Source organism: Haliotis rufescens, unplaced genomic scaffold (assembly GCF_023055435.1).
Source record: "Haliotis rufescens isolate VD_foot unplaced genomic scaffold, xgHalRufe1.0.p SCAF_80, whole genome shotgun sequence".
NCBI classification, from domain to species: Eukaryota; Metazoa; Mollusca; class Gastropoda; order Lepetellida; family Haliotidae; genus Haliotis; species Haliotis rufescens.
The window spans coordinates 906,724-923,053 of NW_025964373.1; the positions used below are offsets into that span (position 1 = coordinate 906,724).

The 16,330-nt window shown below is 42.2% G+C and overlaps 1 protein-coding gene across 2 annotated transcripts in view; it reads right to left on the reverse strand.

The window, feature by feature from the left end:
- Positions 1–900: 900 nt before the first annotated feature.
- The window catches only part of LOC124137378 (high-affinity choline transporter 1-like), a 100,477-nt gene continuing 85,047 nt past the window's right edge, over positions 901–16,330 (reverse strand). For both annotated transcript variants that reach the window (XM_046503649.2, XM_046503648.2), the window contains exons 7-9: positions 10,701–10,830; positions 9,496–9,713; positions 901–6,300 (exon numbers count right to left, since the gene is read on the reverse strand). In XM_046503649.2, coding sequence (XP_046359605.1) covers positions 5,677–6,300; positions 9,496–9,713; positions 10,701–10,830 — 972 coding nt within the window. In that variant the 3' untranslated portion in view covers positions 901–5,676. The remainder of the gene's footprint in view (positions 6,301–9,495; positions 9,714–10,700; positions 10,831–16,330) is intronic.

Consider the following 16,330-nt stretch of genomic DNA (forward strand, 5'->3'; position numbering starts at 1 on the left):
GGAATCTGTTTTAGATTGGTTGATACAAGGCTATACCTCTCTGGTTGATACGAGGCTATACCTCCCTCACAAGGCCTAATACTTGGACAACACTTTCAGAATTAGTTAGCCTTGTCTAACTACTAATATGAATTGTTTCACTCCACTCGACAGCAATCATTTTTGAAAAATATTTGTGAATCTGGTAAGGATTTGTTTCGGTTGATATTAATGGTGGGACAATTTGCATCACTGGATTGCGATATTTTGCTTCCCAATTCAAGTATCGATCACAGTTGTACACTAAGTAAAAAATATCGATTCATACCTTAAATGTTTGCTTCCATGGCTGTTACACCAAACACTAATTAGTAGTAAAAAGTAGTGAAAACAAAAATATTTTTATCCATTGCGCCATACACGACACTGCCAACTGTAAATCATCAGTGTGCCAGGTATTTGGCCATCCTGTGTATTGAAAAGATGGCTTACACACCACATATAAGAGCACATACAAGTATCGTGATATGTATCGGACCGTGAACAAGGTATCGTGATACATATCAGATCGCAGTTGGTGTATCGTTCCAGCCCTAGTTGATATGGATGAACTGTTTTATTATTCTGATCATGGTTTTGCTTGGCATATTTTGCAAGAGTGGAGAAAGTAATGAAACCAAAGAACCAGTCATTTATTACAGGGGGTGTGGGTTAGAGGTATTGGATGCACTAATATACTGAAGATAATCACCCTCCCCTTATGCTGATCATAATTTGGGAGGGGGCACGGGTGGCCCAGCTGTGCAGAGTTGCGTCTATTGGGCACGCCAGAAACCTATGACTGGGTTCGAATCCTGGTTTGATTATGTTTCTATGTTTGTCAGCACCATACCCGTGCTTGTGGGTTTCACCGAAGTGGTAAACATTTGAGACCTGCATCACATGAGCTTTCCTCCAACATTAAGCTAACACGCCGTGATATAACTGGAATACTGTTCAAAGCGGCGTTAAACCCAACTCACTCATTCATATTTTTGGATGACCCATGTCCTTATACACTTTTACTTGACCCTCCCTGAAAAGACAAAATGCAAAAGCGCTCTATATTTTATTTTAAAATTTCCAAATTTTTTTAAGCCTCCCCTAGAGACTTTTATATTTTTTGGCGACCTTCCCATGATTCCCTGTTGCCTGCCCACCTCTGTGATAAATGACTGGTCCCTAATGTGTTTCTGCAAGAATATGAACTGTTCTTTGTTCTTAGGATGAGGTGCTGCACTGCAGGATCATTGACAACTCAACAAACTGCAGCAGTGGCATAGAAGAGAAAGGATATGCACATATCATGTAAAGCAACTAAAATACTCAGTTAATTTATTACTCCCTACTTTGGAACCTCCCAACTGCAAGGTGACCACACTTTTATAAGTGTGTGATCCATGAAGAAGACATGGCGGTCTCAACACCTAACGGCTGACCCAGGCCCAGGTCAGAACTTACAGAAATAACTGAATTTTCAGTTTCTTATATTCCAAAGAGTATATTCTTATAAATTGTGCAATATTAAGTTTATCTTTATATTGACCAGGAGCCTTGTAATGAGGAGAGCTTTTCATTAATAATATGTTTGAATGTCATTGGTGTATTTCAGAAAAGCGTGGGATGTAAAAGTTCTTCCCTAATTTGTGCTGTAGATATAAAAAAAAATTGATTCTTCAAGGGCAAGCTTCCTGAATCCTGATTAAGTTACAATTCATTATCTCATAGATATCACCAGGATCAACTCTTCCGATTGGAAAAAATGGAAAATATTGACGTCATGTTCCTTGGTTTTGCTTCAACGGAAAACTGAATGATGACATGATAAGAAGAAATAGCATAGTTTGGATTTGAACAATCCATAGTCGTATATTTGTGAGGTAATAATCAGGGCGTGGACTCATTGTGCACACAAATCAATGCCTGCACCTTTACTTTAATGATTCTACAAAATGTAGCACTAGGATACAACAGTACGCTAGGACTTTGACAAAGTGGGAAATGGGCTGACTCAGCAAATCTTTCTGAATGAACATACAACTCCGTGTGTAAAGCATTCACAACAGGCTGGAATGAAAAGTCAATACTCTAGACACAACTACAGGAATATTGCTTTATACACTTTGTCGTTATAGAGTCTGCACCATGGTTAATGATATGTCTGTTCATGCTATACAGTTAGATGACAATATGCAAAGATACATGTTTTGGAAACTATAACAAGATTCTCCCTAGTTTCATGGATGCTGCATTTATTCCACTACATATCAGTTTGTTAGTATCATGAGTGAAACTCAGCCGATCTCACCACTGTCTGTGAGAGACATTGGAGGGATTATAAGGAAGGAAATGTATGGCTACAAGCTACATGTAACTGTATAGCATGCATCTTGGCATTAGCTTGCTCCACCAAGTTGGCATGAACAGTACACTGCCATCCTAGTCTCTATAACCAGCTAGTTAATGGTGCATCAAGTATATAGAAACATTTGTATTGTCATTTATATGGGCTATACTTCATAAAACAACAAAATACCAAATTGCCTTAATGAACTGCTATGTCCAAAAGATATTCTAAGTTGTTTAGCTTGTTCCCAATATTACTTTCATGAATAAAACTTTTTGAAGTTTACTGACACACTAAAAACTCATAATCAGCAAAGATTGTTTTTGTGCCAAACACACTGAAAGAGATTCGAACCCGTACAACAACATTGTTGCATTCGATTATTTCATGCCTGAATACCCAGAACAACTTAATTTGATAATTGTGTCCATTTTGCCAAATATTACAAAACATAAAAAATGTGTTTTCAAGGTGTTTTGGTATATACACACGCTCATGCTAAACATGACTTTTTAAATTCAATTTTATGTTTGACAACAAAAGACAATACAAACATAAAGATATAACATTTATCTAAATTTATGGTATGCATGGTTGTGACAGTTCATAAGCTTTAAAGATGAGTCTCCACTGTTTGTTCTTGAGAATGAATAAATGAATATTGTTTTAAGCTGCATCAGCAATTTTCCAGCCATCTGCGTTGGGACTTGTTCTTGTAAATCAAATCGTGAAAACAATTCATGAATCTGAATGAACTACACACCGATGACATGACCATTAAATGCACTAGCTGCAACTTTTAACCTTAGATGCCCATGTGGCACATAATGACTGACAACTCCAGGACAGCTATGTTGATTGTCAGCTACCATCATATTAATCACCATCACAACATATATATGTACTCTACAATCAGTGAGGTGTGCTGTAACAATATCTGTACCCTGTCCAAGAGTACTCTGTTCACACACACACACACAAACATACAGAATCACAGTTTCTTAGCAAATCTAAATGCAACTATATGTCTCTAACTCTTGTACATGTGCAGTTTACACAAGGTGAAAAATACATGGCTTCTATGTCTATTGTTATCACTGCATAAAACATGTAGTCCTGTATACAAGTAATATATATCATGGGAAACCTTGACATTGGTGAAAAGCATTCTACAGTATTCTTCTAGTGCTATTGGCTAGGTGTGTATCTCAGGGTTTGTCGGCAGTTCAATCCCCACATCACCACGACCATCTTGCCACTGCCGTATGTTCATACACTTATCCTTTAACATGGAACGCCCTTCACTCTGCTGACGTCTGGAGAAGTTTGGTCTGTGTCCTTCTCTGTGAGAGAAAAGGTGTCTCATTCATTGGGAATATACGATCCATATGTCCTTCAAGGAACTCTTGAATTTCATGAAAAGCCTATGAACTTGTGACACCATCATATTCTTTAAAGAATCTTTGATCTTGTGATACCATCATATTCTTTAAAGAATCCTTTATCTTGTGACACCATCATATTCTTTAAAGAAACTTTGATCTTGAGGAACCGTCATATTCTTTGAAGAATCCTTGATCTTGTGGTACCTCTGTTTTCTTTGAAGAAACTTTGATCTTGTGGAACCGTCATATTCTTTAAATAATCCTTCAAGGAACTCTTGAATATTATGAAAAGCCTACAAACTTGTGATACCATCATATTCTTTAAAGAATTTTTGATCTTGTGATACCATCATATTCTTTAAAGAATCCTTGATCTTGTGGTACCTCCATTTCCTTTGAAGAAACTTTGATCTTGTGGTATCTCCATATTCACTGAAGAAAGTTGCAATACCATCACATTCCATGTCAAAGAGAAAATGTTTTTTGTTTACACTTCTAAAAAGCTCTCTTGTGGTTCCTTCACATTATGTGTGCACTAGAAGATGTGTTGGTACCTATATGTTTCCCCAGAATCAAATTACCATGTGTTACATCCATATTCTTTGGAGCAAGCATAATCTGATCGACCAGTACATTGCCATGTGTCGCCTCCATCTTCCGTGGAGCAACCATGATCTGATCAACCAGTACATTGCCATGTGTCGCCTCCATCTTCCGTGGAGCAACCATCATCTCACGGACGATCACAGTCAAAGTGTAACATGGTTTGGAACAAGCAGGATCCTGTAAACCATCACATTCCAAGTGAAATAAGGAATGCAAGCAAGCATGATCTGTTTCTCTCGTTCATTGACACATCTTCACATAAACAAGTCCATATAAACTACATGGTGTTGTTGTACCTCTTCAATAATCCTTTGATAACATATTGAATCAAGGAGCACCTCAACAAGTCTCAGGATTGATAGGATGCAGACGATTCTCCTCACATTTCCACTGCATACCTTGCAATATCGACCTGATAATGGTGTAAACCTATGTATGCAATCTAGATCTGTAATCCAGGTTCCCTTCAATCATGTACAGACAACATGGAGTGAGGTTGATACAGTGTATACGAACACCTGGTGTCATCACAGAGTTTCTGCAATCCATTCAAGTTTCAGAGTTATTTTGCCTTATAGGCTTCAAAAAATTAAAGAATTGGTTCTCGAGCAATAACTATTAAAAATATAGTGCAGGCAGGCATTTTTTTATATATTTTTTTGCTTGTTCAAACTAGTATGTAACCAAATAAACAGATGTGTACCATCAACCTAGGAAAAGGCCTCCCTACATAAACAAGCATACAAACTCCTATTGCCGCCATGACCATAACATGAGATGCGTAGTAAAGCAGTGCGCAAATAAGGGGAAGTAACTGCGTGCTGTATTGGATTGCATTGTTTTTAAGTATTATGATTTTTGTATTTTTTTAAAAATGGAAATAAAAATGAAACATGCGGTGGACTTTATGATGATGTGGGCGGTGCCTGAGAAACAAGGCTTTTATTTTTTTTAGCCTTACACCCAATGGAATGTGTTTCGGCAGATTATCAAGGCTGGCACTGATGTTTGCTACAAAGTCACAACAACTCACTCCAGTGCCTTCCATACAGAAACAGAATGTGTGTTGTCTCCCGTCAGTCCAAGCGGCCGACAATAAATGCTGCAAACACTGACAGGAGAATCTCTTTCAACATGGCTACTGACAATAAGATACAGGATTACTTTGCTTTGATCCCAAATCTTCAATGTCAGTCATGCAGACAATTATATCACTGTCCACCTATCTGGGTAAGCTACAGTGTCTACCCAGTATCTGATAAACTACGTGATGATGTTCGCATAGGATGAGATCTCCAGAGTACACAGTGTCCTAGCATATTACTTTCCCAGCAGATCCGGTGGGGATGAATGTATCACATCCGATTTATCCTCTTCAACTCTTAGATCTTCATGAGAGATTTTTAGGGCCGGGTTAATTTTACCATTGATGTCTTTGTAAGAATCTATGATTGATGTCATTTCATCAGGAGCTATGCGAGCTGCTAGGGCAATACTTTCATCAGGTATATTAACAATACACATGAATACATCGTATCTTCGGGGGAAGATGCCAGTCTCAAATGCATACTTGAGGGGGTAGGAGACTCCCACTATTGTACCTAAGGTAATGAGCATGGATAGAGTCTTGAAGGGGAACAGTTGCACATTGTCCACATAGTCAAAGCCAGGGTATTTGATAATGGGTGGTACTCCGATGGCTATCTCGCCCCCAGCAAGACGGAAGAACAGGCCCAGGATGTAGCCTGCGAGGGAGCCGTACGTGTTGCTGAACTTGACGTATATGACGCAGATGAGTTGGGGGAAGAGGACGACGTAGACAAGGTCGGCACAGAGGTACCACAGTTCATAGATGGAGGTGACCATGATGGCCATGACTGTGGCCATTGCTCCCACGCCAAAGATGGCCAATCTCATCACCCACAGGATCTCCTTTTCAGAAGCCTGGAAGACAGAAGTATCAACATGAAACATGGCACAGTAGGGGAAACATGGCACAGTAGAGGAAATTCTTAAGGTAGGAATATTGTTATGCTGATCAATATGAGAATACAAAAATAAATCCTAAGTAAATTGGTAAAACAATAGTTTGATAAGGAAGCTGTTTAAAAGTTTGAAAAATAGTGTCACAGCATTGTAGCTCACCTGGATGGTGAAGACAGACACTTAAGAAAGGTTCCGTTAGCATTGATGTTCAAAAGATTTCTGTAGAAATACTGAGGACAAAAAACTGTAATAAGATCTAATGATTTGAAAAAAACACCATATGGAACATACCCATTGAACCCCATTACTAACAACACATCTACCAAATTTCTTTATATTTTGAAAAAAATTGACCGAGTAATGGTAATATATAGCTTTTTTCAATATTCCCTCGATAGTACAACCTTTTGGGTGCGGATGCCATGGTGACAGGAATAACAGGGGGTGTAAATAGCCACAACATATATAGCACTGCCATTATTATTTTCAAATCGGAATTTTGTAAATTTTACTTTAAATTGTACATTTATATACTTATCTATCTCACACTATGCATTTGTTCCTTCTTCTTTCAATCCTTATGTGGAAATGTGCTGGAACAAAGTTTCCAGCTTCGGAACACATTTCGCCCAAACACATACCAATTTCACCATGGTCATCACCCCCGAAATGGGCCAAGCACTGTAATCCTGTGAGTTGTGGCCAAACATGACCTGATCACCTGACTAGCCTGCCACATCATTCACTTCTAAGAGTTGACTGGCTACAGTATTTGTGATGCGGGGATCGTCGGGATATGGCGTGTCAGATAGGACAAGTATATAAATATACAATCTAATGTAAAATATACAAATTTTTAAACCTATCTCACACTATGCATTTATCCCACAGTTGGACTGTGGAGTGCAGATACCCTAGCCTGTAGAGACTACAACAGTGAGACACACACGAGGAAGCTGGCGCTAAACAGTGATACAAACAAAAAGAATCCATAACACTGCCTAGAGTTGCGAGACAATAACTTGTGAGTGAGTAAAAATCCCATAACAGGTGATGTGAGCCCTTTATGCTAATGGGATGTAAATATGACATCAGGTATAACATGTTTTCACGTTGGTCATCATTACACGAATGGCCGTGTAGCTTGAATAGATCAATGAGCTCTGCCCAGTTGGACACTGCCAGAATGACCACCTTTGAGGTTATCATTATGGAGTCGCTTTTCTTCGACGGACCAGCACCCTGCCACCTGTAGATCATGGAAGTGCGCTCCCCAGCCCATGGTTGAGTTGTCAACGAAGAGGTGTTGGTTCAGGAACATCCGCAAAGAGACTCCTGCAAACATAGCCAGCCAACACTGAAGATGCGTATGCAGAGAGATTGGTAGGGAGATTGGGACCAAGTAATTGTCACTCTGGAGGTAATGCTTCAGGAAGCACTGGATTGGTGGAAGCTGAAGTTGACTCTGTGTGACTGCTTGTGCCGACATTAGGACACCTAGTAGCTGTTGCCATTTGCGTAGAGGTAGGGGCTAGGGGCTATTTTCAGTAATCCCGTAGCAGATGCGAGTCACTTAGAGATGAGTTGCCTGGCTTGGAATGCATGTTGTCTGTGATGACCCTGACCTCAGCCACGAAAAGAACTGTGAATGAATGAATTGTGGTCGACGTCGCTCCTCCTTTGTTGGTCCTGCAGGTGCTGTTTTTGAAGCCGGAAGTGGTCCATGGATACCTGGAGATGTGTGTCCTGAGGAACATCCTGGGAGACATCCTGAATCCTTTTGACAAAGAGGTACCAGGTAAACTATGGAAGTTGGTATAAGCATGCCTTGAAGTGGTTGTCCCAATGACTGGCGGAGAGCTGTGATGTTACCAGCATGGTGCGAGATGAGATCCATGATACCCAAAAACTTCTTTTGAATCAGCATAACAGAACTGCTAATACAAAGCAAGATCACCATCTGATTCAGAAGACACATCAGCAGAAGACAATCCAAGAGTGCCAGTATTGTCTAATTTGAACTGAGGAGTTTGAAGACGATCTCATAAACGTCAGAACATAGCGAAAGTCTTGTCCAAATTACTGGTGGCAGCAGGCAGAAAAGGGTCTGGGAGCCAGCATTATGGCAGAGGAACCGGCGTTGGGTATGACAAAACATGCAGTACTGAGCTGTAACTGAAGTCGATCCACAATCCAAGGAAGGATAACCGCTGGATCGACATTGACTAAGCTCCCCGTAAAGCAGGTGGGGGAAGTCGGTACACCAGTGGAGTAAGTTCGTCTACGATTTAGACAACCCAGGCATTTATCATGTTCTGAACCCATCCTCTCTTCAAGTTAGAGTTGTAAATGTTTATACAAATGAGGACGTAGAAAAGCAAAAAAAATATGTATTCTCTAAAACTCAATACACGTCTCCACAGTGTGGCGATGAGAAAGAGCATGATGCAGCCGGGGTAGTCAGGTGATCATGTCGTGTAAGGTCACAACATGTTGTGTAAGATTATAGTGCATAACCCATTTGTTGGGGCGGTGACCATGGTGATATAGAAACGTGTTCAGGTGAAATGTTTTTAGAAGCTGAAAACTTTCTTCAGGCACGTTTCCACATAAGGATTGAAAGAAGAAGGATGAAATGCATAGTGTGAGATAGGAAAGTTTAAAGATTCATGTCTATGTTTATTTCCCTTGCTCATACCCTTTGAATTGATTTTTCTTGTACAGTTAACTACAGTTATAACGAACCCAAACAGATCTCTAATTTTAGTTTGTTATAACAATAGTTCCTTATATGCATATTTACAGCATACATACAGCAAATGGCTGGTACCAAAAAATAAATTTGTTATATCCGTCAGTTCGTTATAAACGTAGTTTACTGTATTTCATCTCATTTTATATATCAGTGATACTGTTCATTTCCAGAGTAAAAATATCATGATTAAAGCTGGTCTTTATTGATATTTACTGTTTTTGTTGGATGTAACGGATATCTTACTGCTTTACCCTCACCAAAACTTATTTATGACTGTTTTATGTGGGTAGTTTTTATTTGCAGTAATTTTCACAAAAAAGCATTTATGTTTAATTGGAAGCCTAGTCTCTCTGACAACTTTATTTTATGTACCCTATTAGCTGTCCCACTGCACTGACCTTTTGTCTGAAGATACACTTGTAGATGTTCCTGGAGAACATGGAGCTTGCTGACAAGATGGAGGAGTCTGCGGACGACATGACGGCGGCGGACACCGCACCCAGACCCACAAACGACACAAAGTCCGGGCACAGGAACTGCAGGCACATTGGGAGGATCAGGTTTAGACGCTCAGAGGGGATAGGAATAGGGCCATCGTAAGACGTCTGGTTCCAGTCTGAAAAAACAAAAGCTGGCTGTTAAAATATTTCCAATCCAAACACAAAACATGCAGAGATGGAGAAACTGAACTCAGCTTTGTGAAACAAGAAAGGAAAGGGAAATTTATCTTCCTTCATGTTGTTGGATGCCTGTCATTGCGTAGATCGATGCTTATAATGTCAATCACAGGATTGTCTGTTCCAGACTCGATTATATACAGAACACTGTCATATAACTTGAATTTTGCAGAGTGTGGCATTAAACAGCAAACAAACAATAATATTGATGACTTGGACATGACATCTGTTGGAAGCCTATTTTGCACTGTATATATATTCAATTTCATCTAATCAATTTAATTATGGAATTATACATACAGTGACATGGTTCCACATAGTTCAACTAAATATTTGTCTTCACAAATGAAATGTCTGAGACATAGAGAAGATCACCTGAGTGTCTTTATATCAAATATATCAACATGAGTTGTAAAAACTTCAAACTTCAAGACTTGCTGATATCAAAAGGTGACTATGTTTGTCATATGAGGCGACTACGTTTGTCGTAAGAGGCGACTATGTTTGTCGTAAGAGGCGACTATGTTTGTTGTAAGAGGCGACTAACGTGATTGGATGGTCAGACTCGCTGACTTGGTTGATGCATGTCATCGTATCCCAAATAGCATGGATTGATGCTCATGATGTCAATCACTGGATTGTCTGGTCCAGACTCGATTTTTTACAGACTTCTGCCATATAGCTGGACTATTCCTGAGTTGCGTTAAACAACAGACAAACAAACAAACAAACAATAACAAATGACACTCAGGTAAGATTCCATTGACCACTCAAGATCATTCCTCCAACCTGGAAACGGTAATAGCTAATGTCTTCAGTGTACAAAGTACAGATGGCAAGCTTCAGTGGCAGAGGGATCAGTGATGTCATTTGATTGTGACTTGATGGTCACCGATGGCGTCTGATATTGTCCTGTACAGTCTTACCGGTAGAAGCTGCGACTGCTCCAAACAGCACTGCAGGGAGCGCCATGATGATACAGCCAAAAGCAGCGATGTAGGACAAGATCTGGGCCTTGAAGGCCGACTTGGAGGACAGCACTCGCTGGAAGTACACCTGCAGCACAGACATCATCACGCATCACTCCTACTACATCATCACTACTACATCATCACTACTACACCATCAAACATCATTACTACATCATCAAGCTTCACTACTACTGGAATATTGCTGACTACAACATAGTCAACAAACAAAGCATGGCGGAACATATTGTTTACTCATGTTAGGGCCTAGGTGCAGTTCTTGGAGTAACATATTTTATCTTACCTCCATGTCAAAATGTTGAGATCTGATTGGTTCACATGATCTTGATAAAATACTATGTATCCCAACTTGAGGGAAATAAATTTCTGAACAGGAAAATAAATCCTTTATATGCCGACACAAAGAAACCAGACTGCAAGTGGATTTCTGAGCGGGAGACAAAACAAATAGCTTCACATTGCTTATGAGTCAATGAAAGTCACGTGAAGGCCAAGATGCAGTGCTAGGAGTAACATGTTCTATGCCCATGTGAAAGCCCAGATGCAGTGCTAGGAGTAACATATTCTATGCCCATGTGAAAGCCCAGATGCAGTGCTAGGAGTAACACATTCTATGCCAATGGGAAGGCCCAGATGCAGTGCTAGGAGTAACACATTCTATGCCCATGTGAAGGCCCAGATGCAGTGCTAGGAGTAACACATTCTATGCCCATGTGAAGACCCAGATGCAGTGCTAGGAGTAACACATTCTATGCCCATGTGAAGGCCCAGATGCAGTGCTAGGAGTTACATATTCTATGCCCATGTGAAGGCCCAGATGCAGTGCTAGGAGTAACACATTCTATGCCCATGGGAAGACCCAGATGCAGTGCTAGGAGTTACACATTCTATGCCCATGTGAAAGCCCAGATGCAGTGCTAGGACTAACACATTCTATGCCAATGGGAAGGCCCAGATGCAGTGCTAGGAGTAACACATTCTATGCCCATGTGAAGGCCCAGATGCAGTGCTAGGAGTAACACATTCTATGCCCATGGGAAGACCCAGATGCAGTGCTAGGAGTTACACATTCTATGCCCATGTGAAAGCCCAGATGCAGTGCTAGGACTAACACATTCTATGCCAATGGGAAGGCCCAGATGCAGTGCTAGGAGTAACACATTCTATGCCCATGTGAAGGCCCAGATGCAGTGCTAGGAGTAACACATTCTATGCCCATGTGAAGACCCAGATGCAGTGCTAGGAGTAACACATTCTATGCCCATGTGAAGGCCCAGATGCAGTGCTAGGAGTTACATATTCTATGCCCATGTGAAGGCCCAGATGCAGTGCTAGGAGTAACACATTCTATGCCCATGGGAAGACCCAGATGCAGTGCTAGGAGTAACACATTCTATGCCCATGTGAAGGCCCAGATGCAGTGCTAGGAGTAACACATTCTATGCCAATGGGAAGGCCCAGATGCAGTGCTAGGAGTAACACATTCTATGTCCATGGGAAGGCCCAGATGCAGTGCTAGGAGTAACACATTCTATGCCCATGTGAAGGCCCAGATGCAGTGCTAGGAGTAACACATTCTATGCCAATGGGAAGGCCCAGATGCAGTGCTAGGAGTAACACATTCTATGTCCATGGGAAGGCCCAGATGCAGTGCTAGGAGTAACATATTCTATGCCCATGTGAAAGCCCAGATGCAGTGCTAGGAGTAACACATTCTATGCCCATGTGAAGGCCCAGATGCAGTGCTAGGAGTAACACATTCTATGCCCATGCGAAGGCCCAGATTCAGTGCTAGGAGTAACATATTCTATGCCCATGGGAAAGCCCAGATGCAGTGCTATGAGTAACATATTCTATGTCCATGGGAAAGCCCAGATGCAGTGCTAGGAGTAACATATTCTATGCTCCTGTAAAAGCCCAGATGCAGTGCTAGGAATAACATATTCTATGCCCATGGGAAGGCCCAGATGCAGTGCTAGGAATAACATATTCTATGCCAATGGTAAGGCCCAGATGCAGTGCTAGGAGTAACACATTCTATGCCCATGGGAAGGCCAAGATGCAGTGCTAGGAGTAACATATTCTATGCTCATGTAAAAGCCCAGATGCAGTGCTAGGAGTAACATATTCTATGCCCATGGGAAGGCCCAGATGCAGTGCTAGGAATAACATATTCTATGCCAATGGTAAGGCCAGATGCAGTGCTAGGAGTAACATATTCTATGCCCAAGGGAAGGCCCAGATGCAGTGCTAGGAGTTACACATTCTATGCCCATGTGAAGGCCCAGATGCAGTGCTAGGAGTAACACATTCTATGCCCATGTGAAGGCCCAGATGCAGTGCTAGGAGTAACATATTCTATGCCCATGGGGAAGCCCAGATGCAGTGCTAGGAGTAACACATTCTATGCCCATGGGAAGGCCAAGATGCAGTGCTAGGAATAACATATTCTATGCCAATGGTAAGGCCAGATGCAGTGCTAGGAGTAACATATTCTATGCCCAAGGGAAGGCCCAGATGCAGTGCTAGGAGTTACACATTCTATGCCCATGTGAAGGCCCAGATGCAGTGCTAGGAGTAACACATTCTATGCCCATGTGAAGGCCCAGATGCAGTGCTAGGAGTAACACATTCTATGCCCATGTGAAGGCCCAGATTCAGTGCTAGGAGTAACATATTCTATGCCCATGGGAAAGCCCAGATGCAGTGCTATGAGTAACATATTCTATGCCCATGGGAAAGCCCAGATGCAGTGCTAGGAGTAACATATTCTATGCTCATGTAAAAGCCCAGATGCAGTGCTAGGAATAACATATTCTATGCCCATGGGAAGGCCCAGATGCAGTGCTAGGAATAACATATTCTATGCCAATGGTAAGGCCCAGATGCAGTGCTAGGAGTAACACTTTATATGCCCATGGGAAGGCCAAGATGCAGTGCTAGGAGTAACATATTCTATGCTCATGTAAAAGCCCAGATGCAGTGCTAGGAGTAACATATTCTATGCCCATGGGAAGGCCCAGATGCAGTGCTAGGAATAACATATTCTATGCCAATGGTAAGGCCAGATGCAGTGCTAGGAGTAACATATTCTATGCCCAAGGGAAGGCCCAGATGCAGTGCTAGGAGTTACACATTCTATGCCCATGTGAAGGCCCAGATGCAGTGCTAGGAGTAACACATTCTATGCCCATGTGAAGGCCCAGATGCAGTGCTAGGAGTAACATATTCTATGCCCATGGGGAAGCCCAGATGCAGTGCTAGGAGTAACACATTCTATGCCCATGTGAAGACCCAGATGCAGTGCTATGAGTAACATATTCTATGCCCATGGGAAAGCCCAGATGCAGTGCTATGAGTAACATATTCTATGCCCATGGGAAAGCCCAGATGCAGTGCTAGGAGTAACATATTCTATGCTCATGTAAAAGCCCAGATGCAGTGCTAGGAATAACATATTCTGTGCCCATGGGAAGGCCCAGATGCAGTGCTAGGAATAACATATTCTATGCCAATGGTAAGGTCCAGATGCAGTGCTAGGAGTAACACATTCTATGCCCATGGGAAGGCCAAGATGCAGTGCTAGGAGTAACATATTCTATGCTCATGTAAAAGCCCAGATGCAGTGCTAGGTGTAACATATTCTATGCCAATGGGAAGGCCCAGATGCAGTGCTAGGAATAACATATTCTATGCCCAAGGGAAGGCCCAGATGCAGTGCTAGGAGTTACACATTCTATGCCCATGTGAAGGCCCAGATGCAGTGCTAGGAGTAACATATTCTATGCCCATGTGAAGGCCCAGATGCAGTGCTAGGAGTAACACATTCTATGCCCATGTGAAGGCCCAGATGCAGTGCTAGGAGTAACACATTCTATGCCCATGGGAAGGCCCAGATGCAGTGCTAAGAGTAACACATTCTAAGCCCATGTGAAGGCCCAGATGCAGTGCTAGGTGTAACATATTCTATGCCCATGTGAAGGCCCAGATGCAGTGCTAGGAGTAACATATTCTATGCCCATGTGAAGGCCCAGATGCAGTGCTAGGAGTAACATATTCTATGCCCATGGGAAGGCCCAGATGCAGTGCTAGGAGTAACATATTCTATGCCCATGTGAAGGCCCAGATGCAGTGCTAGGAGTTACACATTCTATGCCCATGTGAAGGCCCAGATGCAGTGCTAGGAGTAACACGTTCTATGCCCATGTGAAGGCCCAGATTCAGTGCTAGGAGTAACATATTCTATGCCCATGGGAAAGCCCAGATGCAGTGCTATGAGTAACATATTCTATGCCCATGGGAAAGACCAGATGCAGTGCTAGGAGTAACATATTCTATGCTCATGTAAAAGCCCAGATGCAGTGCTAGGAATAACATATTCTATGCCCATGGGAAGGCCCAGATGCAGTGCTAGGAATAATATATTCTATGCCAATGGTATGGCCAGATGCAGTGCTAGGAGTAACACATTCTATGCCCATGTGAAGGCCCAGATGCAGTGCTAGGAGTAACATATTCTATGCCGATGTGAAGGCCCAGATGCAGTGCTAGGAGTTACACATTCTATGCCCATGTGAAGGCCCAGATGCAGTGCTAGGAGTAACATATTCTATGCCCATGTGAAGGCCCAGATGCAGTGCTAGGAGTAACACATTCTATGCCCATGTGAAGGCCCAGATGCAGTGCTAGGAGTAACACATTCTATGCCCATGGGAAGGCCCAGATGCAGTGCTAGGAGTAACATATTCTATGCCCATGGGAAGGCCCAGATGCAGTGCTAGGAGTAACACATTCTATGCCCATGTGAAGGCCCAGATGCAGTGCTAGGAGTAACACATTCTATGCCCATGTGAAGGCCCAGATGCAGTGCTAGGAGTAACACATTCTATGCCCATGTGAAGGCCCAGATGCAGTGCTAGGAGTAACATATTCTATGCCCATGTGAAGGCCCAGATGCAGTGCTAGCAGTTACACATTCTATGCCCATGTGAAGGCCCAGATGCAGTGCTAGGAGTAACACATTCTATGCCCATGTGAAGGCCCAGATGCAGTGCTAGGAGTAACACATTCTATGCCCATGGGAAGGCCCAGATTCAGTGCTAGGAGTAACATATTCTATGCCCATGGGAAAGCCCAGATGCAGTGCTAGGAGTCACATATTCTATGCCCATGGGAAAGCCCAGATGCAGTGCTAGGAGTAACATATTCTATGCTCATGTAAAAGCCCAGATGCAGTGCTAGGAATAACATATTCTATGCCCATGGGAAGGCCCAGATGCAGTGCTAGGAATAACATATTCTATGCCAATGGTAAGGCCAGATGCAGTGCTAGGAGTAACACATTCTATGCCCATGGGAAGGCCAAGATGCAGTGCTAGGAGTAACATATTCTATGTTCATGTAAAAGCCCAGATGCAGTGCTAGGAGTAACATATTCTATGCCCATGGGAAGGCCCAGATGCAGTGCTAGGAATAACATATTCTATGCCAATGGTAAGGCCAGATGCAGTGCTAGGAGTAACATATTCTATGCCCAAGGGAAGGCCCAGATGCAGTGCTAGGAGTTA